We start from the raw sequence: 27,334 nt of genomic DNA on the forward strand, positions 1-27,334 counted from the left end.
ATGTGCTGTGTTTTTTGGTTGATGGGATGAAAGAAGAGGGAAGATGTATATGTATAGATATATATAGTGTTGGATGGAATGAGAGAGAAAGACGGAAGAGAAAGGAAGGAGGAGATGGGGATTGGGATTGGGAGTGAGATGGTGGAGTGTGTCTGCGTGGGTGGGAACGGCATGTAATCAAAATAACGAATATACTGTGATGAATGGGGAAATTCACCTAGGTACTCGAGTCGTTAGCATAATGACGTGGGAATATTTCTCATGCTTTTCACATGCCTATCACAGTAGGCATGCAGCGGAAGATGCCGGCGGTAAGGGGTGTGGTTCCCCTGATCAATAATTTCATATTGCCGTATGTTCCCGCTAAAAAGGCGAGAATAGGCGAGTTTTGTTGTCTGTAATGCCACGGAAGGAAGATGTCGGGATTATCATTGTTTCCGAGTATTCTATACGTTGCTACAGTGTTTTGTCACAGAGCGGCTCCCCCCGAGAAAGTTTATCAGGGTGACGTGTGTTTTTAACTCGGAGTGTTTTTTGTTTTTTTAGTCTACTTTGATTGGATCTTATCACGTTTTGGGGTTGTTTACCTGTTTGCAATAGTGTGTGATTGTTGTTCGTCTACCTGTCCTGTTTCAACTCCGTCTTCGGTATTATATTTCGGGGCTGTGCGGAGACTCCTAGAGTTGCTGTTATGTTCTTGGCACTGCTCTTCTCTCTCTGTATACAAACGAGGTCGTTGTGTGCTGAGCTCACAACACCCTGGTGCCCCCATTTCCCCTCCGACACCCCTTTTTTCCAATCCCTGGTTTCAACTGTTTGTTCCTCTTCCTTCTTTTCGGAACATGCAAAGTTATCAGTGTGCACCCTCGTTCCTCTTCAATCAATCAAGATATGTAACACTGTGTCATGTTCATCTATGTTTACCTGTTCTTCTTACAGTGAATGCCACTAAAAACACCAATGATGACGACGTGCAACTTGGGTCTGACCTGATTACGAAATCACCACGCCTGGATTGTATCTTCTTGAACGACACCGATCATACCGCCGGCGACTGGTTGCTGTATAGTCCAAGTTGGTTATGGTGTCATCGTAAGATCGGTCGGCAGTAGATGCGTCTGATAAGGTGCGGTAGCTAGGTTGTGTGGATATACTGGATTTATGAAATCTGATGACGCGGTGGCACCATGTTAATGTTGGGAATGGGAATCGGAATGGAGCGAATGCGGGAGGGGAGTTAAAATGATAAGCGGGTCAAGAGAGGAAGCAAGACATGAGGAGATAACGATGACGCACTGAATTGTTTTTACACCCTTTACCCTGGTTTGACCCTGGTTTAAATTGACATGTTTCCCACGGTTAAACCTGGCTCTTAGTAATTTTAGATCAGTCCGAGTCCAAGACCCTTTGATATAATCCCTTTGATTTTGCTTTTTTTATTCACCCTTTCATACTTTAACCCGAACATAGATAGATAGGATCGGTCTGCGACCCAGCAGCCCAGTCAGCGATCAATATGCATGTTTTCGGTCCTTCCTCTCTCGATCAGCGTCATGGTCAATCGCCCTGTCCCTTTGCCCTTTTGCTCCGTTTTCTCGGTCTTGGTCCAGGTGTGATCCTTTGGGTTTTAGGGGTGTGATGGTCCCCCGTCATCACCTCATCTGCCTCTTCCCCTCGGCCTACTAACGATCTACATGCAAGATACATGTATATAAACCACTGATCGATCCGTTTTGTCGCCTCTCGTTTTCTTTTTTTCTTTCTTCATTCCACTCATATCTTTCAAATCGAACGAACAGAAACGACAAGACTTGGTATAAACCTATAAAATTTACTGTATATCTCAACTCAATATGTCCACTCAACAACAGTATATACAATCCTCCACCTTCACTGCTGATGGTGTCCTCTTTGACATGGTGAGTTGATGGCATATGCGATTGACATCAGTACTTGTAATCTAACATCTCTCGATAGGACGGTACTTTGACCGATTCTATCGCTGCTGTAGAAGCAGCTTGGACGGCAAAGGCTGAAGAACTCGGCCTTGAGCCAGAAGAGGTCATTCGAGCGACTCACGGCCGAAGAGCAAGTGATAACTTAATGGAGCTCGTGCCAGGTTTGCGTAAAGAACATGTAGAGCGAGAAGTTGAGAGTGAGTTGAATTTTGATTTTCCTTACATCATTGGCAAGCGCACATGTTAATCATCATTTGATTCTCGCAGAGTTTGAAAAATCGATTCTTGCTTTTGCCGATACCCCTCATTCTCGAAAAGGATCATTCAGCTCTGCCCGATCTCGACAATCATCCATGACGAACAGTTCTACACGTCGTTCATCGATGGCCCCTCTCACACCCGTCAGCAATACTCCTGACATCGCCCGAAACCCTGCCTTCCAGTTTAGCACCGCCGATGCCCTGAATTTGACCAGTTACAAACTTAGCAAGACCACAACGACCGAAGTAGCAGTTGAGGACGAATCTCCTTTCGCTGATGAAGAAGCTGAGGACCTGGTCGACATGAGCGTCAGAATCCTCCCAGGTGTCAGGAAAATGATCAACTCCTTGCCAGAAGGCAAATACGCCGTCGCTACTTCTGGTGCCAAAACCTACTGTCATGGTTGTCTCAATCGAACTGGGTGAGTCATCAATTGTTTTACGCTTTGCAACCGGTGGTCTTGCTAACGATCCTACTTTTACGAATAGTATCACCATCCCCAAAGTCTGTGTCACAGCCGACGATGCTCGACTTCTTCGTGGAAAACCTTTCCCCGATCCCTTCTTGCTTGCCGCCTCCGATCTCGGCATCGCCCCTACCAGAGCGGTGGTGTTCGAAGACTCCCCTTCAGGTATCAAAGCTGGTGTAGCCTCCGGCGCGACCGTCATTGCCGTCTGTACTTCTCATACCAGAGATAAAATCGAAAACCTAGGTGCCCATTACGTGGTCGACACCATGGATCAAATCAAGGTTGATCACCTGGAAGATGGTCAACTCAGATTCACTGTAGCTCATTAGATATACCGCCAAAACCCTCCCCTTGTATAGATTGTTTCGTTTGAATTGTAGCCCATAGATATTGTTTCCTACTTAGATGTTGCTTATAGAACTAGATCGAACACTGGTTGTGCATGAATGCATCTTTTACATCCACCAAGACCGAGCCCAGAACCTTGGCGCAGCGCCGGAGGTATGTTTGGTGGAGGCAGTCCACCAAAATGATATACCCCTTCGGATGGACATGTCGTCCCGGTGATGATCCATCCATAGTGTTATCTTGTTCAGCGGTACCTAAGTAATGTTCAAGATGGCGGGTTGGAGAAGAAAGTGGTACATACTGATGTCGAAGGACGCTTCATCAACATATCTCAGAACGAGATGTAGTTCAAACATTTTGTTCACTTGTCTACTTGAACAAAATAATCTCCTCATACACTCATAGTCCTCAATCATGGCTCCTCAACTATTCTCCAGGCGTGCTTGCGCATATCACATCACAGACTCGGTCAGTATTCTGCTACTCCCCATGTGTTGTCCGGCTGGTGCTGATCTTCAATCGTCAACAGGGAGGAAAGCTTTACGACTCAGATGGGAGGGTTTGCGAATCGCTGACCGCCGATGACAAGCTGTTTTTGGGCATCGCTCTCGGCATATGTGCGTGTACTCTATATTTAGGATCCTGGTCCCGACCATGCTGACATACATCCTTCTTGGTAGGCGCCCTTGTACTGTTAATACTTGGCGGTATATACCTACGCAAGCTCTACAGATCTCGAGCGAAAGACAGAGCCTCTCAACTTGCCTCGGAACCCAAGATATCAAGTATGGGAACACCTCTGATGAGCCATGCCGGTTCTTTCGCTTCCCTTTCCCGACAAGTCTCCCGTGCGCCCCCATCACCCTTATCCTCCGATTCCAGTCATTTCAGCTCTTCGAGTCCCGGATCTCCGTATTCACCAAACTCGGAGAACTTCCACTTCCCAATCCTCTCAGCCGATGGGCATCTCCTACCTCCCCCGCCCGCCTCATCACGCAAATCGTTCGTAGAACCTAGCTCTCCCGGCGCTCGACCCCTTCCATCCGCCCCAGGCTCGATGGTCCCTCCTCTCTACGCGCCCGTACCTAAGAGCACTCAACAATGGAGCTACCGAACCCCTTCGGAAGAATCACATGGGTATCCCACAGGTCTATATTCCGGCGTGGAAATTCGAGGAAATGGGTCTGTGGAAATTATGCGAGACGAATATGGAATCGAAACCACCAATGTCAGGTCTTCTCCTACCATTTCACGGGTGGACCACTCTCTCACAGGACATGCGCCTCAACGAGCGACATTCTATCGAAGTCTGTCTGCGGAGGGAGACGATCTCTCGGTATATGATTACATGTCGGATGAGAGCCACCGAAGATACTAGAGAAGATGGAACGTGATGTTAAGCCTCTACGGTATGCGTAAGGGACCAGTGAACCGGGCATCTTTGTCGTGGGGTGGGGAGAAACGGAAGGGGGAGCACAGTAGCAAGCTCGAGGATTTGTGTACCTCTGGTCCAGTAGGGGTGTTCTGGAGAGAGAGTCATACCTGATTTTGAATATACCTGTGTCGACATATATACCCAATCTATATTCACCTTGTACAATGTATGTAATATAATGTATCACCCTCCAGGAATAGCATTGTCTCAAATCCAACAATCATCAGCAGACCACACAGCACCACCATGAAAGTAAGCAGCAACTCAAGCATCCAAGATGATTTTTTAATGGAGATAGATGTCTTTCCACCTAACATCGTCGCCACAATCATATATGGGAGCGACATGATAGGTGCTTCTAAGATGTTTCTTGCTGTAGTCTGGCCAGGATTCCGTGAAGTATCAGAGAAATGCAATATTATATTCCATGTATCTACAAACTATTACAAAAGCGTACATTACATGATCTGATAATCCAGATATCGATTGTCCTAACCAGAGAGGGCATTTTGCGCTTGTAATTGCGAAAACAGATCCTACAGACAGTCTCAGCTAACTTCAATCAACATGTGGGACTGCACTCACTTCGGCTGTATGATCCCCGCCAGATCGCTCGGGAAGACCATGCTCCTGAAGAATGAAATTCACCAACATCTGCATTTGCTTTTGCGTGATGGGTGTGGAGCCAGGGGGTACGGCAGGAGCTAATTCAAGTCAGCGATTATCTCGATCACGGAATACTCACCTCGTATTTTCGGTTTCAAGAATTCATGGTGGAGTAATTCTGGAATCGTCAGTCTATGTTCCTTTCGGTATGAGAGACACCGCTGCATCGTATCTATCGCTGAAGGGCTGACCGACACAGCTAGAGAAGCTGGATCGGTTGGATGACCATCAAGAGCCAGTCCAACCGTCGCTTTAGGCACGGCCATTTCGGGATAGTCGATAAAATGTCGTGGATCAGCGATGACCTGCATCTTCGCCAGGGGACCACCGCTGATATGTTGGAAAGGCGGACTTCCATATATCATTTGATATAGTATACATCCTAAAGACCAAACATCGCTGGGATATGATAGCTGATATGATTAGCATGCGGACTTTAACCACTTGAACTCACTTTTAACACCTTCTGGTTATTCATACGCTGAATAGCTTCCGGACTCATGTAGTTTACCGTACCGATCTGATCTGAATCAGCTACGGACACGACTGACTGCAGATTCACTCACCTGCTGATCCCGTTGAATGTTGACGGTATCATTGGCTATCGCTTTAGCAATACCAAAATCTATGATCTTCAATCGTCCCTTCACAAGCACGAAATTTGCAGGCTTCAGATCGGTGTGCACCACGTTCTCCTTGTGAACAGCTTGTACAGCTTCGAGCATCTAAAAGGAATCAGCGAGGTTCAACTTTTCACGAACTCACTTGTTCCCAATATAATCCCACAAAATTCATGTTGATCGCCTTTCCACGCTGTTCATCGAGCAGTGCAGCAAAATCGATTTCTCCGCATTCCATCACCTATGAGTACGAATCATCAGCAGCGGTGGTGGTCAAGAAACTACTGAAGTGACTGACCATCATCAATCGGTGGGGTCGATTTCCCTGACCAAAGGTGATTTGATGATCTATCAACTGAATGACACGATCATGCCCACGTAGACGCTTGAGCAGTTCGATCTCATTCGTATAACTCTGATACGTCTCGGAATCCGCTCGATCCAATTGGACTACCTTGAGAGCGTATATTATTCGCTTCTTTGGCGGAGCCGAATAGAGGACAGAATATACCGTTGAGGAACCACCCTTTCCGAGACGTTGTAAACGCTCGTACGGTATTGAGTTCACCTACGTCAAGACCATTAGCATCGGACATGTGAATAACACAAAAGGCACTCACTAGGAAGGATGTTCTGGGTGCAGCTGTTGGGGTTACGGATAATCCCGGTGCACCTTGTTGACCCAATACCGGAGGTGCAGTTAGGGGGTTTGCGACCGTTGTCTGAGTGTTCTGTGCGACGTTGATAGGTGGTGCAGGCCGAGCAGCACGTAATGACTGAGGAGGTGGGCTGTATCTATCACGCGCAGGTGGAGATTGACGGGAAGATTGGGGATGTATTGAGGTGCCTACATCGCTTTGATATGGAGGATTCTGCTGATACTGGGGATGGTTCGATATGGTTGTACTGCGTCGTCCGTCCTCTTCCGCCTGCGAGCTGAAAGGTCTGAAAGGTCGATCTTCCTCATCAGGTCGGTTTACTATCCCTGAGCGCAAGCTATCACGAGTTTCATTTTGACGATAGGAGCGTTCTGCAAGCCCACGACTGGTTCCATGCGATTGTAGAATGCTCGGGATGTCTTCCTCGAGGATAGCCGAGTGTTTGGACTGCTCAATGACCGGCGAGTTGTGATACTGATTCCGTGAAGGTAAATGTGCTAGACCTGGATTGCGGTTGGAAGAAGACGCATAAGATGGCACATCTGGGACTGTGTCATAAATAGGCGGAGATATAGCTCGAGGTGGTGAATCTAATTACAGTTAGCTCATCTCATCTTCACTTTAAGCGATGCTAAAACTCACCGATCAATACAGGACTAGCTTTCTCTGATTCCTCTTGTACATCTTCTGGCTCAAGAGCCGGTATCACTCGCCTCGCAGGACCACCAAACTTTGATAGTCCACCTAATCTTCTTCCCGTTGATCGCGCAGTGGATGTTAGCGTTCGCTCGGTTACGCCTGGAGTCATATAGTTGGATGTGGGCAGAACAGTGGAGGATGTCGGTTCTTGAGGTATGGATGAAGTAGAGGAAGTGTGGGTGAGCAAGGGACGCATTGTTGCTGTGTGGGAAGTGGTACTGAATGAGAGCTGTGAAGTCCGTCAGCACATGTCTCGTTCTCACAGGACGCCCAGAGGACGACGATCAACATACATTTGATGATTCTTCTATGGTGAGCATTCCGTTCTCTTCACTCTCGTATTTTTGCCTTGTGACTGGTGCAGATACGACACGCTGAAACCTGCGTCCTGCTCCATATATCCTGCCTGAACTACCACTGCCGCTACCGCTGCCTCCCGAGTCCAAATGCTGAGATGAAGATGACCGTACGCCCGAGGAGAATCCACTTCCTGGTGGTGTAGGCACAAGAGAGGAAGCTGAAGCAGTAGAGGCATCCGTCAAAGAAGCTACTTGAACGGAAGATAGTGAAGATCTAGCAGATTGTGATTGGCGGGGTGGTGGTGTTGCTCTGGCATGGTTCGACGACGCAAGTTCGGGAGGTGGAGGAGATAGAGAGCTGGGACGGCTTTTCGTCTTGCCCAGAGATATTGATGAGAAGCGTGATACTGGTGGTTCGTCGACAGTAGGATTGCTTTTACCCTTGCCCTTACCCCCCTTCTCTAGCTTCCAATCGAAATTGAAATCGGGCACTTGCACCTCGAAAGACTCGTCATCCTCATTCCACAGACTGTTCAACTGACCGTTATTAATGGAGGCGGACATACTGGGATCGATCTGCTGTAGAGGCTTGCGTCTATGAATTTGGGGGTTGAGTGAGGTGTGGGCTGGGGTAGTGATGGACATGCTCTTATTCGGTGCGAGCAAGCCAGGGAAAGGTTGATCTGTAACAGTATTTGGGTTGGTCTTGATTTTGTGAGGGTGGCTCTGCTCGTCCGCCAGATCGGTGAGGGATTATAGACTGTTGATTGCTGGCCCAGTATAGATATCTTTGAGCCAAGTGGATGATAGATAGTTGAATGCGATGTATATGTATATAACTTATGGATGATATGATGTAGATTGTCAAGTAAGGAATATTGAGAATAAGGCAGGCGCGTGAGTATAAGCTGAAAGAGATGTATTAGTTGTTTACTCTTTTTCATCCAGTTGGGCATACTCTATACCGGTACCACGTGGCCGAGTTCATCTCTGCAAGGTAATAGTTAATAGGTTTTTGAGCTTATGCAGGCAGGCGTAGTGTTGTCACTACAAATGGTAATGTATGTACACATCGTGATGCAAGCAAGCATGATCGCATTGGCCAATGACAGTCATCATGACCCATTCTCAGTCCTGATTACTTGATTCATAACATCTTCTATGATCCCCCTATTCAATCACCTTTCCCCCGGGATCATCATTTCTTCATTCTCTTTTTTTGTTTCACTTACACTAATATAATCGGTTATCTATGTTTTGATGGGTTTCTCCCATCGACGTTTCATTATTTGCTCATCCAATGGGTCATGGATGAAATTTCTAACAAGATGAGGGGAAGGATAGAATGAAAAAAGGAGAATGGTAGCAGACAGAACGATGACCGAAGGCTCGGTCAGATGCAGAGAAATGTCCATTCATGGTCAAGCCAGAGGACGAGAGTGGAATGTAAAAAAGCTATTAGACGAGAACACATAAAAAAGGTCGAATAGCATTTTGATGGAACAAAAGGCCGGGGTATATTGGGAGAAGAATGCTGGGATGGGTATCGATGCAGGGTGTAGAGGTGATGGATTATGACAATGTTGAGTATAGGAATCTACGATGATGGCAAGTCAGCAACGGTTGCATAGCAGTAGAGAGCACGATCAGGGGATGTGGGGACAAGCTTTCCACCCCTACGGCCAGCGAATCATTCTGACTGAAGAACTCACAGATTGTTGGTCGCGGCGATCTGAAAAGTGAAATGGACTACGTCAGCATCCGACCAAGATTATAGGTATCACGACAGCGAAAAATGAACTCACAGCAATGGTGTTTTCCTTTGGATGCCAGCTTGCATGTAACTGAAACAAGTGTAAGCGAAGTTTTTTAGCAGCAAGGAGGAACACAACTCACGATCTTCTTTGCAAAGTCTATTCCCTCCGTTTGCATACCTTCTTTCTTTCCTGGTGCTTTTCCCCTTGCTCCGCCAATCTTCTTCGCTTTGAAGGCTGATTTGTCCGCTTGCAACACAACGTCGTTGTCGCCATTCACATCGTAGATTCGGAAGTAGTTGTGATAGGATCCGGTCAAGACTTGGCTGTTGTTTGGTCAGTGCATGACGTTTGTAGCCTGAGACGATAAACGTACCTTCCGTCTCCGCTAAAAGTGCACTCGAACTTGTCAAAGATACAGTCATTCTCATACAGATCACAAAGCTTTTGCCTCAAGTGATCGTGAATGTTGATGGTCTTGACGGGCTTGTTCTCCATATTGATATCCCATATCTTGAGAGTTAGATAATCTCGAGACAAGATATATCGTCCATCCTGCGAGAACTTGACATCGGATATGGATGAGATGATTTCGGAAAAGAATGACTTTTGGGTAGGATCCTCCTCTTCTTCAAATTCTACAGATCATGGCACGTCAGAATCTCATCTCGGCCGTGGGAAGGGGTTCGGAGTACTCACGTTTTGAATGTTGATCACACAAAGCAGAGTCTCTCATATCCGCTAACTTGATAGTACCTTTTGAGCTTGAGTACATGAACAGATTGCAATGTATGGGATGGAATTCGGCAGCAGTAATGACTTCCGTCAATTCTTCCATGTTGACGGGCTTGATGTCAACGATGTCTGCGGTGGTCAAATAGGCTGATTAGCATTTGATTCGACGATAAAATGATAACCGTGACCTTGACAGGACTCACTGAAACTTTGATCGCTGATGTTCAGATTCCACAAATTAACTCTCAAATCATCTGCGGAGATGTAAGTCTCCCCATCGGAGTTGACTGATATAGAGTTGATGTGATAGGCGTGGGCGTTGGCGTAAACTTTTCGAGGAACGGCAGCGGTGATGGAGTCATGAGTGGTCATGCGGGGTAGTCGTAGAGGAGGTTGTGACGGTCCGTTACCACCACCAGCATAGCCATCAGAATGGTTATTCTCTGCGACGACCTTGATCTGCTTATCAAACACCTTCCATAATTTGATGGTTTTATCTGAAGAGGTATTAGCTACGTGTGTCAAAAGGTAGCAGCGTTACATCCACATACCATTTGTACTAAGCAGGAAATGAGCGGCATTTTGTCTCTTACACCATTTGATTCTATTGATCTTTTCTTCGATCTCTAACGACTTTAAGTAATCGAATTCAGGCTCATGAGATTGAAACTGTGGATATGGTCAGTACAATTGTCACACTGGCATGCTAAGATGGAGCAGTGTGTTGTAACTCACTTCGGTATAGAATTTGTATTCACATCCCCGTTTCTGCTTGACCATCAGCATCGTGCAAATGACGATCCTATGTATACTTGACTCACCTGCTCATTCCTCTCAAACAATACGACTCTACCACCCTTGTCACCAGTTGCAAGGTAATCACCCGTGTGATCAAACTCGACGGTGGATATGATATCAGCTGTGGTTGTAAGATAGGCGAAAGGGTCAGTCAGCATGGATGCACAAAGGAGAGATGAATGAATAATACGACCACACTCACCCTCTGTGATGTCTTCTACGTCACCCTTGTCACCAAAGCATTGGGCGAAACGCCAAAGGGAGCTCGAGTCAGCATTAGCAGGCTCCATGGCGAATTGGAGATGTGATGAGGGTTGCTGAGGATGATTGACCGATGCGGATGCGAGTGGTCAAGGTTATGATAGTGCGGTAGTGTAAAGGTGGAACAAGAGGAGGAGCAGGATGGATGTATCGAGTTGACAATGTGTTGATGATGAATGGTTGATGATGAATGATGGTATAGGTTCAAGCGACAAAAGACGCGGCGTGGAAAAGTAAGACCAGACCACACAGAGTTAGCTTAGGGAAAAAGGTTTTCACTCTTTCCGACCGATGCGTGTGCTGGTGCTGTTGCAGGTACTCGTGTGGTGAGCAGGTTGGTGTGAATGAAGCTATCTTGTGTTTGTTGATACTGATACTGATACTGATGATGAAGATGAAGAGGTTGATGATGTATGATGTGTGTGTAACATGCTTTGTAGGCAGGTAGTGAATTTGACTTGATATTCATTCCATTATCATATTCTACTATGTTACTATGTGGCGTGTGTCGTGTGTGGTGTATACACCACCATACCAAACGGTGCTTATGTAAGCAGTTGCTACCTGATACCACACCACAGGAGATAATCAGGCTGACCATTCTCCCGAATGTGGGATGTTGCCAGATGATGTCATACCATTCAGCACTTGTACACTTGTTGTGGCTTATAATCACTCTGCACACCTACTCGCAATCCTCAGGCAGTGATAATGGACTATACGCCAACTGATATTTGCAAATATCTTCAGCTGAAAAGCTGATCTAGAACGCTTGAGTCTTTGATGGTGTTTCAAACAACTAAGACTTGCAAAAGTCTACAGCTGAACTCGACTTCGTGTCAGCTGTCCCGTTGATTATGGCGCTGATGCCGACTCATTGTACCAGGAATTGCTGCTTGTCTTACTGATTTATATACTTGGATCAGCGAGTATTGACCTTACCGTCGTTTACCTTGGAGAAAACACGTTTTTCTGTCGAAACCCAATTTATGGACCGATACGCCGAAATCAGTCTGGCTTTCTCTGGTACCCTCGGATACAGCCTCCGTTATTGAGCACACGGACACTGAGACTACCCCGTCGACCCTTACCCGATGCTCTGATGCTGCTTGGATCTTCGGCTGACAGGTCAGATATGACCCTTCCGCCAGAGCTCCGTAAGCGGCGGAGTCGGCTGAGCCGGGAGATCTGCTGATCCATTCTTCTAAACAAAATTGACACAGCTGTCGATTCTGACTAGAGCACTTCGAACGGAAACGTTTACACAGTGTGAGCGAAAGTTGATTACACGCTTGTATACCCTTGATGCCAATCAAGCAAATACATTCAAGGTCGATGAACAGGGAGGTGCGTGCACTTCCGGTTCTACAGTATAATAACAGGTAAGTTAGAACGATTCCAGCCATCTGGAGACAGGACGATCATTGCATTGACGTCTAAACCTGACCAATGTACACATTCGAGGTGATTCAGGCCGCGTGCTCGTGTGGATCTAGCTGTAGTTGTGGGAAGGTGAGAGGTAAACCGGATTTCAAGTAGATATGATTTTGACATACTACACCATTGCTCCTTCGTTCTTTTTTGGGACCCTTTTGGTAGATCTACCTTGACCATTACGAAATGGATGTATCTGAGCTTGAACTCTGCGAATGAGAGCAGGCTCAGTAGGATTTTGGCAGTGATCATAATCCATACCAACGAGATTTGGAACTGTTCAATCTTCCCTTTTGAAATTTCGCTTGACCGCCACGACCCGGCTCTGGGCTGATTGACGATTCATTGCAGCTCTTCTAAGCTAAAAAATATCAACACTCGACTGCTCAACGTCCCTGTACATCTGTTTATGGTGAATGAAATGTTCACCGCAATACTTTACTGCCCCGCGATGGAAGCCATACAATGACGTGTTACGTAAATTCACCAAACGCGTGTTTTCGTATCATGCTCACAACACTCGCCTAAATACCATCATCTTCATCTCTGGTATTGACAATGTTCTCACTTTCATGTCATATTCGAATGCATCCCTATCACCGATCATCATGACAGCACCTCAGGGCGGATCACATCCCTATGACCTCAGCTGCATATTGGACCCGCCCCATCTGAGTGATGTGAAAGCTGTCCTGGCCATTTCCAACGATATGATCGCATCGGCATCTCGTGATTCAAGCGTAGGAATATGGACAAGGGTCGGTCAATCAAAGGTGACTCGCAGGGCCACTTCCTTCTTTTCGGGAACAAGCTAACCTATTATGATGGTTATAGTTCGAGCTCAAAGCCCTTCTTGATGGGCATCATGCATATGTCAACTCACTGGCATATATCCCATCAACCGACGAGAGCGATGGTATGTACCCTCAACGTGATTAAGCTGACTATAGACCTCCTGGCATCTGGCGGTAATTCCTCGTTGATCCTCCTTCACTCATTGAGATCCTTGTCGCCTGAAAGTCAACATTGCTTGGTCGGACACAGCTTGAACGTCTGTACGATGAGCTATTCACGGAAGACTCGAAAATTGATTAGTGGGAGTTGGGATCAGACCGCCAGAGTATGGTCAAAGTCTTCAGGAGAATGGGACTGCGAGACCGTACTTGAAGGGCATGATCAGGCTGTATGGGGTGTAGCAATTATAGATGAAGGACCGAAAGAGGGATGTTATTTGACTGGTAAGTGGGTCAAGTCGTAGCAATGCTGATGATGCTAGGATCCGGTATGTCTTCGTAATCTTCCGACACGGACCTGCTCTAATACCTCGCAGCCGATCGAATGATCTTTCTGTGGAATCAGAAAGGCGAGGTACTGCAACGTTTCAAAGGGTCTCCGGAGCCTGTGAGAAGTTTGGCTATCTTACCTGGTGGAGAGACGTTTGCTTCTGCGTGTAATGACAAGTGAGTGATCTTTGCCATACGACGATTGACGTATCACTGATGGAACCTCAGCTTGATTCGTATATGGAACTTTGAGGGGAGCGTAGTCGGGAATCTGAAGGGACACACGGACTACGTCTATCAAGTGGTACCTGGTGTCCAGGGAGTTGAGCTTGTATCTTGCGGAGAAGATCATACTGCGGTAGGTGTGATTCTATCGCCCAGCATCAGTATGCTAATGACGCGAATCATTGAGAAGAGGGCATGGACCAGTGAGTTATCCGGTTGGTATCAGCGCTAATGATTCCAGATGGGAAGAACGAGTCAGTACTACTTCATCCATGTCAAACCGTCTGGTCTGTATCCTGCCTTTCAAACGGAGACATCGTGACTGGAGGATCCGATGGGGGTGTTAGGATCTGGACGAGGGCGAGTGATCGACTGGCGGATCAGGATATACGAGATGTGCGTATTCTATTTCTACATTCGTCAAAGGTCCACACCTGACAATGCATTTCAGGCTTATATGGAGGTAGTGAAGGAGAAAATTCCGAGGTAAGCTATCTTTGTCATTATGTAAGAGCCGAGCTGATTTCTTCTTAGTCCTCAACCAGATAACAACAACCGAGACCAATCTGAACCAGCGAGTCTCACCATCGACATCGATCTGAGGTGAGCTGCCCGACTTGTCTCTTAAAAAGGTAGCTGATCATGGTATGTGTAGTGACGACGATCTACCTATACCCCTGGTATTCCAAATTGGATGTAGGTGCTGCTTCTTCGCTCTTGCCAAGATATTCAGGCTGACCAGGCGATAATAGCGGATCCTCGTGCCACTGCTGAAGCATTTGGACAAGAACATGGTCTCTCGGATAACTATATCAATCAGATTGAAGCGTTCATAAAAGCTCACCTGGAGGTTGCGAATCCCTAAGTACTCATGAACGCCTTTTATGAGTATCGATAAGGCGCAGGCCAAGGGAAAGAGATTTGACGATAATTGTGAGTATCGGTTGTATGTACGATTCTGAGCATCATTAGTACAGCATGTGTAAGATTTCCTATGCAGCATGTCTACATTTCTCGGCTTGTGCACACGCTCAGACCTGACATATTGATGGATAGGTGACATCTGTTACAAGATAGCATGCATTGCATACCTATATCATACTAAGGATTGAATATCGTATAGATACGTATCTTATCATACTAGACTTGTCATCCGGCGGAACCCGAACCAGATTCATCTCCACCATATCAAGCATCAAGTTAATGTATATTTCGGAGGTGTACCTCATCTTCCCTCTTTGCTCTCCCGTCGTCTTGCATCTTCCAACAGTCTTGACATTTCACCTGAGAAACGATTCCTTCATAGCCATCATCGAGACCTATAGCATATCTTGCGAGTCGAACATCTGTCCACCGCAGCCTACTTCTTGATACCGTCAATTCAACTCACCAACCTCAACACCCTTCATCCACAAATAGTCAAGCTTCATCTCACCTCCACTACCATGTCACAGAATACCAACGGCTCAACTCAGCCTCCGAGCCCACCTTCAGGCAGTCCCAGTGAGTATCTCACTCCAATGCTTGCGCGTCACAATGATCGTTCGCTTATACTGACTGTACAATAGGTAATCGTCGACCGCCTTTCCTTGGTCTCGCAGGCCCATCCATATCTTCCCCTATCACCACCCTATCCTCTATGAACGCATCTGCGGGTCCATCCTACCAATCTCCAGTCAAGAAAGAAAGAGCCCCCAACCAAGCGGGTCCAAGGATCATTCGTACCTTCGAGGAGATCAAGGTGCCAGTCAAGTCGGAGGAGTGGTATGAGGAGTTGGAGTGCGCAATGTGAGCTGTCCTTCGGTCGCACACCTTGTATATTCGCTGACGAGTGTTCCTGATAGCTGCTCACAGATCCTGTGAGTTATTTTGGTCGAGGTGTGCGATGATGCAATGCGCCCATGCTGACTATCCCACCAGTGGAGCCACTCAATCCATCGTACCTTGCGGGTGAGTGAGCTTCTCGTTCGTCAGTCGAACTTATATCTGACAACAGTGTACCGATACCGATAGACATTCATTCTGTGGACCATGTAGTTGGAAGTGGATCAAAAGTGGGGATGTAGGTTGCATGTACACTTCTTCATGATGATCATATTCTGAACTGGCTTTTCTTACAGCATCCCACCTGTCCTTCCTGTCGAAAAACAGTCTCGGATTCAACACCTTTCATACCAAATATCATGGTAGATCAAATCATAGAAAGAAAGCTCGCCAACATGTCTGACAGTGCCGAGAGAAATGCAATGATAATAGAGAGGAAGGAGAAGGCGCAGTGAGTAATCCTTGACCGCTTGTCACCCCTCATCCAATTACTGAGTACAAATTCTCTCCTACAGAGCATGGAAAGTGATACAAGCCAGTATGCCACCACCCAAACCTACTCAACCAAAACGTCCTCGAGGTCTCGACGACATAATGCACGAGATGATTGATCTCGCCGCTCCCATGCCAATCGTTCGAAGTGGTCATGCTCGTCGGGCTTCTCGTCAGGTAGTAGAACTGGGAGCTCCGATCGATGCGATCACCCCTGAAGAAGCCGAGAACGTCTCTCGAGCTAGGACGGAAAGGATCCAAGAGAGATTAGCAGAAATGAGGAGATTGAGAGATGAGAGAATACGAGTATTAACGGATCAAGTTGCCGCTAATCGATCTGCCGCCGAAGATGCACCATTGTCAGATGCGGAAATGGGAATGGTAGATCCCGCGCGAAGTTATCCACAACGATCCCCCGCCCGTTCGGTACAACGTTCGTCGCCCTCTCGAAATGATCACCTGCGGTCTCCTGCTTTCGCTAGGCGTCAGGCTCGTGGTTGGGATAGGGATAGAGGCACGCGTGAGGATCCGCTGGTGGTATTATCAGATGAGGATTAATGAGGTTATGTGATCGTTATGATCTAGTGAACCTTTCTTGTAAAAGCTTTTAACGACATATACAGACAGTTTGTATAGATATGAATGTGTGTATGATAGAGACATTGACTTCTCACTTGTCATCCAATAGCATGACTATCAATCCATTCCACGTGAATGTCCATATACATGCTGATGCTAGTGATAATAATACAAAGGAGATGGTGAAGGCGTTAAGTAATGCAATGGGTGTCCTTGTCCAATTCCGTAGAACCATCTTCAGAGGGGAAGATCCCCACGGACAAGATAGATTCTTGGTGTAGTCAACGAGAAAATGATGGCGTGAATGTTTCATAAAGCACATGCGCTGATCATCATAATTTGGACGAAGCGGGTGATTTGGCGATATCCTTGGGATCCGCCATATATCGGACCATCTGGAACTCTTTATGTTTGAAGCTATGGGATATAGTCAGTCATTGTGAAGGAAGACAGGCTTATGCAAGACGAGAAGTATGATCCCGACTCACCCGCATTTCTCGTAGAATGCTGAGACGGGATTGATGAATGGTCAGTATCGTTCATATGCTTAGGGAAAGGGTGTTGGGCACAACTCACGTATATTCTTATCGCTACAGTCCAAGATTATCTTATAACATCCTCTGACTCTTCCAATCTCTTCAAGCGCATTGATGATCCTCAAGCCGAGCTTCTTCCCTTGTACTGCCTTCGACACTGCTATATCTTCAATATGACCCACCAAGCCCGCTGCTCGAAGGAATTTACGTTCTAATATGACTGATCCGCTTCCCACGATCTATGTGCTCAACCATCAGCAGATGGACTAGTTGAATGAGTAGGAAGAAGGAGGAGGGGGGGGGGCAAATTACCTTATCCGATGAGGTATCTACAATCACAATGATAAAGTATGTGCCGGCACATGCCTTTAGCTCGTCAAAGTTGTCCTTGTAAGCTTTTGGTGTTAGTTGAGGAGCTGCTGTTAATACGGACAAGACATCGAAATGACCTCGCTTGAAGTCGTCTGAAGCGAGGGGTCGAAGCTATCGGCACGATTTGATGGTAATTAGGACAAGAAGCATCGCTTTGAGGTGGATCAAAGGAGTACGATATTATCAACTCACATGAAGATCTGGACCGAGCTGCTCTTGAATGGCAGAAGGGATCAAGGAGGGGTCAAAGAGGAGGTCGAGCTGGCTGTCTGGTGTCATGGCTGCTGCTGATGCTGTTATACAAGGGTACTGATGATGAAGAAGAAACGTTGGTAGAGAAATAGATACCTGTGTTTAGAGTACTGCATCTTGTGTCTGCCTGTTGTCACACATCTTACGTCACTTTGATGCATCCTTAACGTTTCAGACTAAAAACATATAACCACGCACAGGCACAGGAGAATTAGGCGCACAGGCGAAAGGAAAGATGCGTCTAGGCATGCAGCTCACGCATCTCTCGTTGCCATCATGTTAGGTGGCGACTGACTGACCACCACAACAAAATAAAGTGAGATATAACAGCTAATACTAGAGATATCACATAATCATTGCATTGCTTCTCACCTTATTTCTCTGCATCTATCGTCACGATACCCTCGCCATGCCCAGGAGGAAGAACGCCTTTCTATCAGACGGTTCAGATTCCGAAGCTTCGAATTCCGGTGAATCAATAGCAGATTACGATTCACAGGAGGACGACGATTCCAGAGCTGAGAGAAGGTTGTTCGAGCACAAGGGCAAGAGGCGTAAGACCGCGGGAGGTAGGAGTGGTAAAGAGTCTGCATGGGAGGGGGTGTTCGGTGAAGAACCTGAGGAGGGACATGGTGGGAGAGGTTTGGGGTCTAGGAATAAAGGTGCAGGTAGCTCAAGTAGGACGGATTGGACAAAGTAAGCTATCTTCATTGAGTACATTCCGTGGATTGTTTTTACTGATTATGGTTTTCCAACTTACAGAGCTCCTGCCTTTGTATCTTCTGGCCCGTCCAAAAAGAGCGAAGATCTCGAAAACGAATTAGCCGAATCAGTATCAGACGAAGACGAGGACGAGGACGAAGACGAGGACGAGGACGAAGACGATTCAGCGGATAGCTCAGGATCAGAAGAAGAAGATGCCGAGGAAGAGTCTCGTCAACCATCTCCTAGGGTCAGAGAAGAGGAGGAGGAAGAGGAAGGATTCCCTAGGAGAGGCATGGGTATAGGGTCTAAGAACGGGTTTGCTGCAGCGGGAACAACACCGATACATACTCAAGCGGAGACCTCGAAGTCAAGTGGCGGGCGAGGTGGCATTGGCTCGTCCTCACGAGGTAGAGGAGGGATCGGGTCATCCAGCAGAGCTGTTGAGCAACCTCCAGCTTCTTCAGAGACCTCTAGAGACGGACCGACTGGAGGTTTGGGATCAACACAAGCACCTGTCCAACCTATCGACGAATCCGCCCCTCCCACAAACATGCCTTCAGCTTTCGGTCGACCGCCTCCTTCCCTCACAGCATCATCAGGTCCATCTCGCAAACAACAGTCTTTCATCTCTCGCCCCGCCCCATCTGCCGCTGCCAAATCAGCGGAACTCACTGCCGCCGAACGAGCGCACTTTAGCAAAATCTCATCATCCTTCGGCGCTCGGATGCTGGCCAAGCAAGGTTGGGAAGCTGGTAAAGGTTTAGGTGCACAGGAGGACGGTCGGGCTGTACCCATTCAAGTTGGGAAGGTGTTCAGAGGTCAAGGTATCCAGAAGGGTATGCGAACAGAAGACAGTAAGCGAGAAGCGAGAAGACAGGGTCATGTCTTCTCCGACGATGAAGATGAGAAGCCAAAGAAAGGCCAACACGGACGTGGACGTGGACCCAAATTACCGAAGGAACCTAAAGAGGAGGTTGAACAAGGTTGGAAGAAGCAGAAAAAGGTCAAAGTCAAGGTGGAACACAAGACTTATGAGCAATTATTGGCGGAAGCTGGCGACGGAGCTCCAGCAGCGGGTGTGGGTCTGGTCCTCGATGCTCGAGGAGGAGAGGTAAGTTTTTCTGTTATATTGACCTGAAAGCAGACTTTGACTGATATCGTTGATGCAGCTGAAAGAGGTGCAATCGCTTTCATCACTCTCCCTGTCAACCTGGACACCATCTTCCGATAACATGAAGTTACCTGAACTGCGGCATAATCTACGTTTGATTGTAGATGTCGCCAAGGGAGATGTTGAAGGCTTGATCAGGGAAGGAAAGTCTGTCAACGAGAGGAGACGATGGGCTCTGCGCGAAGAACAAAAGTCTAGGGCGAAAGTCGAAGAAACTGAAAAACGTGAGTGATTACAACATCGGTTTTATGCGATTTATCTTATCGCTGAATCCACGCCTTTTTTCCGAACAGGTCTGGCTCGAATAACGCAGATTCAGGCGCTGGTAGAGACAATATCGACGCTTGCGGCTGCACAGTCAGTCGCTGCAAATCCTTCACTTGCGCCTTTGACGGAAAGTTTCAACGCTTTGATCAATGATTATCGGGACGAGTACCGGTCTCAATCGTTAGATGATGTTGTAGTCGCTGCCATCGCGCAAGTAGTAAGTCCATTCATTTCCATTTCGATCTAGGCAAATCGGCTGACTCTATGGCATAGCAACGACGAGCATTCTCAGATTGGGAGCCCTTTGATGTCTCCACGGACATCCTCCTGTCATCACTGAAGACATGGCGGAAAGCATACAATCTGCCGAAAGCGGATGACCCAGACGAGTTCGCCCTGGCTATCAATGGAGCTGATGCCAATGGCCAAGCCAGGCGCAGACAAGAGAATGGGGAGAGAACAATGACTGCATGGGAAAGCCTGTTATGGACTTTATGGCTTCCTAAAGTCCGTTCGGCCATCAAGTGAGTTCATCGCATCTCAAGCCAAATGTTGGCCACTACTGACCAGAGCTTTATAGTAATGAATGGGATCCTGCATCTCCGCATGCTGCAGTTCACCTTCTCGAATCCTGGGAACCGATTCTACCTGCGTTCATCCGCGACAATGTGATGGATCAACTGATATTACCTAAAGTCAAGACCGCCATCGACCAGTGGGATCCAAGAAGAGAGAAACATGCCAAACAACCTAGATCTCTTGCCAGTATCGTATTTCCCTGGTTACCACTATTGGGCGATAGGGGTGATGATATCCTGGAAGGCGCCAAGCGACGTATTCGATCCATCTTGCGAAACTGGGTCGTCAAAGATGGAGTTCCCGACGAGCTTGTCCGATGGAGAAAGAATGTAAGTGAAGAGGAAAATTCACCGCCGATCTTTTGCTAATTCATTTGGTTTCGATCTGGTTCAGGTCTACTCATCAAGTGAATGGGACAAACTCATCATACAATTCGTCTTACCAAAACTGGGTGCCTGTTTACGAGAAGACTTCTCGATCAACCCCAGAAAACAAGATCTCGTACCGCTCGAAGAATGGGTCATGCCGTGGCACAAGCTTCTTCGCCCGTCCATGTTCTCGCATTTATTGGAGTCGGAATTCTTCCCCAAATGGTTGGATATCTTGTATATCTGGCTTGTACAACCTGCCTATAAACCTGATGAGGTTGCCAACTGGTAGGTCTACCTCTTCTCCTTTATTGCGATTTTGGGAATATGCTGAACGATGAATCTATGTTTTACAGGTTCGTATGGTGGAAAGGTCGATTCCCAGAGGCGGTCCTCGATATGTCAGGTATCAATCGGGGGTTCAACACTGGTTTGGAATTGATGGATCAAGCTATCAAATTGGGTGATGAGGCACCCATTAAACTTGTTAAACCAATCTTCAAACCTCTACCATCAAGTAAAGTCACATCTACTAAAACCAAATCTACCATCCAAGAGATTAAGAGACCGGTGGATATTACAGCAACAGAAATCACTTTCAGAAGTATCGCCGAAGATTTCGCTTCTCAGCATGATCTCATCTTCTTACCCATCGGTAAATCACATGATAAGACTGGTAAACCCCTATTCAAAATTTCGAAGAACGTCGATGGCCGTGGTGGTGTTACTGTTTATATTGGTGATAATGCCGTTTTCGCTCAGAGTGAAGATGGTCAGTTCAGAGCTGTTTCTTTGGAAGATATGGTGAAGAGAGCTGGGGCATAGATACTGTACATATTCTTGAAGCCAGGGCACCATTCAGATGGAAGTATCATGTGTCATATATTCATCGCATGTATCTTATCAAACGTACAAATCAAGTATAAACAGGTCCATTTGCTTATGGGGTGTCTTTCCTCTTTTCTTCCTTCTCTTGCACTTTCGTTAAACATAGAATCGTAATGACATATAAACCAAAGTACGAAATGAAAAACTGATCGTCCATGCACTTTACCAAAACCTCCTTGTGATCATCATCACATATCTGATCGTATAAATCGAGAAATTGGGAAAGAGGGGAAGAATCGTGTATGCAAAGACTTCTTGTCAACGGGAAACGCGGATCTAAACGTATTTCATTGCCTAACCCGACGAAATTCGATTCAGAGGGAAGTATCTAGATCCTGTCAACTTGAACTTCCCAATCTGTCCCACCCGTACCGTTCCTACCCTGCACGATCAATTCCTGGCATTTGGTGAGATCCTCTTGAACCTTGAAGTGAGGTTCCACTTCTTCCCATTGCATTGCAGCTTTCTCTTTTACGGTGAACCTGAGTCGCGAGGTGATATCTACCGAATTGGGAGGTAAGACGAATCTGAACGGAGGGAGATGGGTAAAAGTCATCTGAGCGTATGATCTAATTCGAACGGAGTTGATCGTGGGGAGTTCGTTCAGATTTGGCGAAGGTTGATGTCCAACCGGGGTGACTGATCCGTCGGTGGGGTATTTGGGTTTGAGCTCAGTCACTGAGAAAGGGGTAGCCAGGGGGTCGAACGCTGTTGAAGATGATGAGGTCTCCCTTGACATGTTTTGGGACTGTTCACACATACATTTATTTAGTACATCATGTATTCCCGCAATGAGTATGGGAGCAACGACTCACGCTGAGAAGAGGAGTTCTCTCGTTGGCTGGAAGATCGGTAGCTGTATCTTCTTGATCGGTTCCACCCTGGTCGTTCTGTTGCGAGCCTTCAGTGATAGCTGGATTGGATCTGAATGGCCATAAGAGCAGTTCCCAGATATTGACGAAGAAACGACCGATGAAACGGAACAACCACCATCCATGAGAAGGTTGCGGAGGAGGAGGTATTGAGCTTCGTTCATCATGGGAAGATGGAGCGTGATCCTCTGTGACCAAAAGGGGTTTTGACGTGTTTTCTACCTCTTCATCTCGGATCTTAACTGGGGTGACTTCAGTGTATGCCGAGATGGGAGCTGAAGTCGCTGTAAATTCAGGTTGTGAGATCTCTTCCTCTCCGAATTCCACGTTGATAGCATCCGGGGCACATATCCAAACGGGATCATCCCCGCCTGATCCCCTCAACTCGATGAATTCGGCTAATTGGATGACTTCTGCGATAGACCCTTGGTCCAGATGCAAGTGGATCTTGCGATTTCCAGTCTTGGAGTCGAATTGAGATAAGTATGCGATGGAGTTGCTGGAATTGGCGAGTAAAGCGATCGGAACGGAATCGATGGTATCACATGGAAGAGTGATGTTGATATCCACTGGAGAAGCCAAGGAGGGCGCATGAATGATTAAGAAATCTTGTTCCAACTGTGTTTGACCGTGTGATGACATGAAAATTGCAGCGATAGCTTCCTTACTTCCAGATACCTCGGCAAGATGGAAGCGCTCCTGCTTGGCTTTGGCAGCTTTGAACGCGGCTGTCAGAGCTTCGACAGATGATGATCCTGTTGTCAATCCGTAGAAGAGCTCGTCTGTGGCAGAGGGGACGGGCGAGAAAGGAGAAACGTCAAATGGGAACGAGCCTCCTGCGATTGAGAGGTGTTGAATTGCGGCTGATGGGAGTATAGGCGTTGGAGTTGCGGTAGGATTGGAAAAGGTAGAGGAGTGTAATGGCTGGGTGGCTGTGAGGAGGGCGAGTTGAGCCGACAGCTGGGACGAAGAGGGCAAAGTGGTAATGACTGGTCGGATAGCTCTGGAAGATAACAGTCAGTCTTCAATTGATGTTGAGCACTCAAAATAGCGGGTACTCACCCTTTCGATTTCTGAAGCTCTACAGCAATACCATGCCACCCTATATCATCCACTCTGTCGATAGCATCCGACCAAGCACCAGCTCTGGGTCCTTCGGACTGAGCTTCAGTCTCTCGTCCATCCAACTTGATGAAACCATTACCTCCCATACCACCAAGCCAGTGCGTCTCGCCAGAAGGAGTGACATGTCGATAGGTGTATGAGGATTCTTGTCCAATGGAAGCAGGGACGACGATGGAGAGGTAAAATGTCTTGGGATTGTGAGGGGCAGAGGGATAACCTTCGAAAGCTTTGACGTGAACGACCGGGGTTGTGAGATCGCCGTTGGTGTGTGCGTGTCCGTTGCTATGTGGTGTTGGACTGAGGTATGGTTGGAACTGAGCTGCTCTCCATTCTCCAGGTTGTGTGATTATGTTCCCTTGATCATCAAGTTTTGGAAGATCAGTCCACAGTTCCCATGATCCGGCGGTATCCTCTTCATCAGCAAAAGTAGCGAAGAAGTTGAGCTGTACGTATGGATGAGAAGAGGTTGTAGGTATGGGAACGTGGGAAGTGTGAGCGAGAGGTGGATGGAATGCTGGCATTGTGAGGGATATCAATGAAGTCTGGCAAAAGCCAGAATAGAGAGAGTGAGAGAGAAATAAGGTCAAGGGATGGCTAAACCTGCCAAGGGACTCGAGCGGAGGCACAAGTTGAAAAGACTGAGAGCTAAGAGGATGGTCACTGAGATATCTGTATAGAGTGTAATGCGAGGAGATGACTGTAGGAATGATGATGATGATGATGATCATCCATGTCCTATCCTATGAGCTTGAGATCCATCCATCATCCCGTTCTGCATGAGGGTAAATGACCCTTACTGAGCGTGGGAATATATAATCTACATCATCATCTATAGATTGATCTTCTGAATGGAGGAAACAAAACACGCTCGACTAGTCGTAGTCGTCATACCAAGGCACATTCCCCACACTGTAGTCCCATGGTGATGCGGAGAACCCATACCCCAGATAAAGATAACATCCATCATGATGTGGATTTGATTTGACGACTTGTGCAGTATCAGGGGAAAGGCCTCCACTGCTCTGGTCTGTGTCTGTGTTTTCGAAAGATACATAGTACCAACACTAGTAAAATCATCATCCTACGAGACTCCTTCTAACAACACGATCAGCGTCAAGCCTTATCAGCCGTCAGCACAAGACATCAAGCACTCTCGACTGCACCATCCATCATTCATCAGGACTGACTAACCGAAGAATAGCTCGTCAAGATGGGTATCGTAGAAAAGATCGAGGAGATTGAGAGTGGGTGGCCGATTTTGGGTATTGTTTAGAGCCGCTTGCTGACACCCGACTGATCTATCGATCTCAGAGGAGATGGCGAGGAGTGAGTCATCTCTGCTGACCCTCATTAATGCTACCCACTCTTCAGCTAATTAAGTGTCCTGTCCTATATAGCCCAGAAGAAGTAAGCTCATTCAGAGGGAATTACACATGTTGTTGAGATCTGGCTAAATCATCTACTATAGCAAAGCCACGGAGTATCATCTGGGTCTTCTGAAAGTGAGTACATGGACGGTGTGTCTTAGATCTTCAGCTGACTCTGCTTATTTATAGGCTAAACGTATGTCTCTCAGTCTACTACATCCGTCGAATGACCTAACTCATTTGTTTCTACAGTCGCCAAATACCGAGCTCAGCTTCTCGAGCCAGAGAAGAAAGGCCCCAAGGGAGAAGGTTTCGATGTGATGAAATCAGGAGGTCAGCAATTTTTTTTCAAGACTTAGGACTGTGTGCGTATTTGTCTCTGACGAATTCTCGCAGATGCCCGAGTGTGTATGATAGGTTTCCCTTCAGTAGGAAAGTCAACGCTTTTATCCAAAGTCACCAAGACAGAATCGGTGGTAGGAGCTTATGAATTCACGACTTTGACGGTATGTCATGATCAGCTGGCACGATAAGTGGTGAGATGGAATAGCTGATGGTTCCTTCCAGGCTATTCCCGGTGTGTTAGAATATGAAGGAGCTAGAGTACAATTGCTGGATTTACCTGGTATCGTGCAGGATGCTGCGAAGGGTAGAGGAAGAGGTAGACAGGTGGTAGCGGTTGCTAAAACTGCTGATCTGATTCTGCTCATGAGTGAGTGCCTTCCTGTTCATCACCACAACTCGCGTCTGGGCTAATGAAAGGTCCGATAGTCGATGCTACGAAATCTGCGGAACAGAAAAAGATGCTGGAAACTGAATTAGAAGCTGTTGGTATTCGATTAAATACTAAACCACCTGATGTGGTGTTCAAGCAGAAGACTGCTGGGGGTATCACCGTGAGCCATCCCTTGAATGAGTACAGTGAGAACGGTATGCTTACCTGAGATTTAGATCAACAATACTGTCAAGCTCACCAAAACCGATGAAAGGACGTTACGGTCTATCTTGCAGACTTATAAGAGTGAGCTAGACGTGTTTCTGGATGATTATGAAGTGAAGGCTGATGTTCTGATTTCTCGCTTAGTTCATAATTGCGATGTAATGGTCCGAGAAGATGTGGGTGCCCTCATCGTGCGCTGGTCAGGCTGCAGCTGATCATCCGAGCTCAATACAGATCACGACGGACGAATTCATCGATGTTTTACTTGGAACGAGAAAATACATACCCGCTTTGACAGTTATAAATAAGGTCGATGGGGTGTCGATGGAAACTCTGGATACCATGGCTCGAGAAGGTGATGGTAGAACGATTATGATAAGTTGTGAGATTGATTTGGGTTTGGACTGGTTGTTGGAAGCTATCTGGGCGGTAAGTTACTCTCCATACTCCCGACCCCGTTATTTGACTAATCTTCTATGTTTGTTGAACAGGAACTTGGCATGGTCAAGTGAGCTGGTTCACCATATGTTTGAAGTACGAATATCAGCTCACCAATGTGATGAACAGGGTATACACAAAACGTAGAGGTGATCAACCTGATTTATCAGATCCCATCTGCCTAAGACAGGGCGCAACGATAGAAACTGTTTGTCATGGTATTCACAGAGGATTGGCATCGCATTTCAAGTAAGCTGTTGTATATCTTCATTTCTCCAACATAGCTTACCGTTGAGGCTGTTTCATTAGGTACGCGTTGGTATGGGGTAAATCAAGTAAATTTAACCCTCAGCCGCAGAAAGTTGGTTTATCACATCCAGTTCAGGACGAGGATGTGTGAGTGTGATTTCTACTGTATCAGCAATTGCAGAGGGGGAAATTTTAGCTGATTCGTGGTTCGTTGTTGTCCAGAGTGAGCATCTTCACTAAATAGAGGTTAGATATCGGATGAATAATGATGGAAGAAGGGGAGTCATGTATATAATGCTGTATCATGTCATGTATAAATTGCATTTTCACTTGCGTTGGTAGATATGCTGCTGCCCGTAAGGCTGTCGTAGTCTTTACAATGCTGATAATGCTTCTCTCGACTATT

At 46.8% G+C, this 27,334-nt stretch overlaps 10 protein-coding genes across 10 annotated transcripts; 6 read left to right on the top strand and 4 right to left on the bottom strand.

Moving 5' to 3' along the window:
* Positions 1-1,853: 1,853 nt before the first annotated feature.
* On the top strand, positions 1,854-3,017 carry I302_101159 (uncharacterized protein; the record flags this gene model as incomplete). Its single annotated transcript, XM_019191166.1, has 4 exons — positions 1,854-1,919; positions 1,978-2,155; positions 2,226-2,640; positions 2,708-3,017. 4 exons carry the CDS (start codon positions 1,854-1,856, stop codon positions 3,015-3,017), a joined length of 969 nt encoding a protein of 322 aa, XP_019047914.1.
* Positions 3,018-3,450: 433 nt separating this feature from the next.
* On the top strand, positions 3,451-4,414 carry I302_101160 (uncharacterized protein; the record flags this gene model as incomplete). Its single annotated transcript, XM_019191167.1, has 3 exons — positions 3,451-3,504; positions 3,566-3,653; positions 3,717-4,414. The coding sequence occupies 3 exons, from the start codon at positions 3,451-3,453 to the stop codon at positions 4,412-4,414; spliced, it is 840 nt and encodes a 279-aa protein (XP_019047915.1).
* Positions 4,415-4,962: 548 nt separating this feature from the next.
* Positions 4,963-8,059, bottom strand: I302_101161 (uncharacterized protein; the record flags this gene model as incomplete). The annotated part of the gene is made up of 10 exons (XM_065869233.1): positions 4,963-5,007; positions 5,057-5,175; positions 5,295-5,442; positions 5,592-5,657; positions 5,704-5,862; positions 5,924-5,998; positions 6,056-6,325; positions 6,378-7,006; positions 7,059-7,344; positions 7,409-8,059. The coding sequence occupies 10 exons, from the start codon at positions 8,057-8,059 to the stop codon at positions 4,963-4,965; spliced, it is 2,448 nt and encodes an 815-aa protein (XP_065725305.1).
* A 927-nt stretch (positions 8,060-8,986) lies between these two features.
* I302_101162 (protein phosphatase PP2A regulatory subunit B) lies at positions 8,987-10,991 on the bottom strand (the record flags this gene model as incomplete). Its single annotated transcript, XM_019191169.2, has 11 exons — positions 8,987-9,011; positions 9,127-9,146; positions 9,220-9,258; positions 9,311-9,494; positions 9,545-9,806; positions 9,868-10,032; positions 10,107-10,400; positions 10,455-10,572; positions 10,639-10,671; positions 10,725-10,822; positions 10,904-10,991. 11 exons carry the CDS (start codon positions 10,989-10,991, stop codon positions 8,987-8,989), a joined length of 1,326 nt encoding a protein of 441 aa, XP_019047917.2.
* A 2,013-nt stretch (positions 10,992-13,004) lies between these two features.
* Positions 13,005-14,769, top strand: I302_101163 (uncharacterized protein; the record flags this gene model as incomplete). Its single annotated transcript, XM_065869234.1, has 11 exons — positions 13,005-13,169; positions 13,231-13,312; positions 13,536-13,634; positions 13,727-13,856; positions 13,908-14,037; positions 14,095-14,107; positions 14,164-14,300; positions 14,356-14,390; positions 14,439-14,507; positions 14,560-14,600; positions 14,657-14,769. 11 exons carry the CDS (start codon positions 13,005-13,007, stop codon positions 14,767-14,769), a joined length of 1,014 nt encoding a protein of 337 aa, XP_065725306.1.
* A 580-nt stretch (positions 14,770-15,349) lies between these two features.
* I302_101164 (uncharacterized protein) lies at positions 15,350-16,778 on the top strand (the record flags this gene model as incomplete). Its single annotated transcript, XM_019191171.2, has 7 exons — positions 15,350-15,407; positions 15,473-15,692; positions 15,749-15,763; positions 15,825-15,854; positions 15,918-15,966; positions 16,025-16,179; positions 16,244-16,778. The coding sequence occupies 7 exons, from the start codon at positions 15,350-15,352 to the stop codon at positions 16,776-16,778; spliced, it is 1,062 nt and encodes a 353-aa protein (XP_019047919.2).
* A 353-nt stretch (positions 16,779-17,131) lies between these two features.
* On the bottom strand, positions 17,132-17,986 carry I302_101165 (uncharacterized protein; the record flags this gene model as incomplete). The annotated part of the gene is made up of 5 exons (XM_019191172.1): positions 17,132-17,216; positions 17,288-17,306; positions 17,376-17,574; positions 17,648-17,818; positions 17,900-17,986. 5 exons carry the CDS (start codon positions 17,984-17,986, stop codon positions 17,132-17,134), a joined length of 561 nt encoding a protein of 186 aa, XP_019047920.1.
* A 382-nt stretch (positions 17,987-18,368) lies between these two features.
* On the top strand, positions 18,369-21,874 carry I302_101166 (uncharacterized protein; the record flags this gene model as incomplete). Its single annotated transcript, XM_019191173.1, has 8 exons — positions 18,369-18,655; positions 18,722-19,775; positions 19,834-20,059; positions 20,129-20,319; positions 20,376-20,626; positions 20,683-21,010; positions 21,075-21,337; positions 21,406-21,874. The coding sequence occupies 8 exons, from the start codon at positions 18,369-18,371 to the stop codon at positions 21,872-21,874; spliced, it is 3,069 nt and encodes a 1,022-aa protein (XP_019047921.1).
* A 391-nt stretch (positions 21,875-22,265) lies between these two features.
* On the bottom strand, positions 22,266-24,455 carry I302_101167 (uncharacterized protein; the record flags this gene model as incomplete). Its single annotated transcript, XM_019191174.1, has 3 exons — positions 22,266-22,685; positions 22,753-23,812; positions 23,872-24,455. 3 exons carry the CDS (start codon positions 24,453-24,455, stop codon positions 22,266-22,268), a joined length of 2,064 nt encoding a protein of 687 aa, XP_019047922.1.
* Positions 24,456-25,144: 689 nt separating this feature from the next.
* Positions 25,145-27,172, top strand: I302_101168 (uncharacterized protein; the record flags this gene model as incomplete). The annotated part of the gene is made up of 16 exons (XM_065869235.1): positions 25,145-25,178; positions 25,246-25,260; positions 25,332-25,341; positions 25,403-25,436; positions 25,491-25,497; positions 25,554-25,634; positions 25,698-25,807; positions 25,869-26,013; positions 26,073-26,197; positions 26,253-26,322; positions 26,386-26,417; positions 26,476-26,670; positions 26,733-26,749; positions 26,809-26,928; positions 26,989-27,075; positions 27,151-27,172. The coding sequence occupies 16 exons, from the start codon at positions 25,145-25,147 to the stop codon at positions 27,170-27,172; spliced, it is 1,104 nt and encodes a 367-aa protein (XP_065725307.1).
* Positions 27,173-27,334: the final 162 nt, after the last annotated feature.

Source organism: Kwoniella bestiolae, chromosome 1, assembly GCF_000512585.2.
Source record: "Kwoniella bestiolae CBS 10118 chromosome 1, complete sequence".
NCBI lineage: Eukaryota > Fungi > Basidiomycota > Tremellomycetes > Tremellales > Cryptococcaceae > Kwoniella > Kwoniella bestiolae.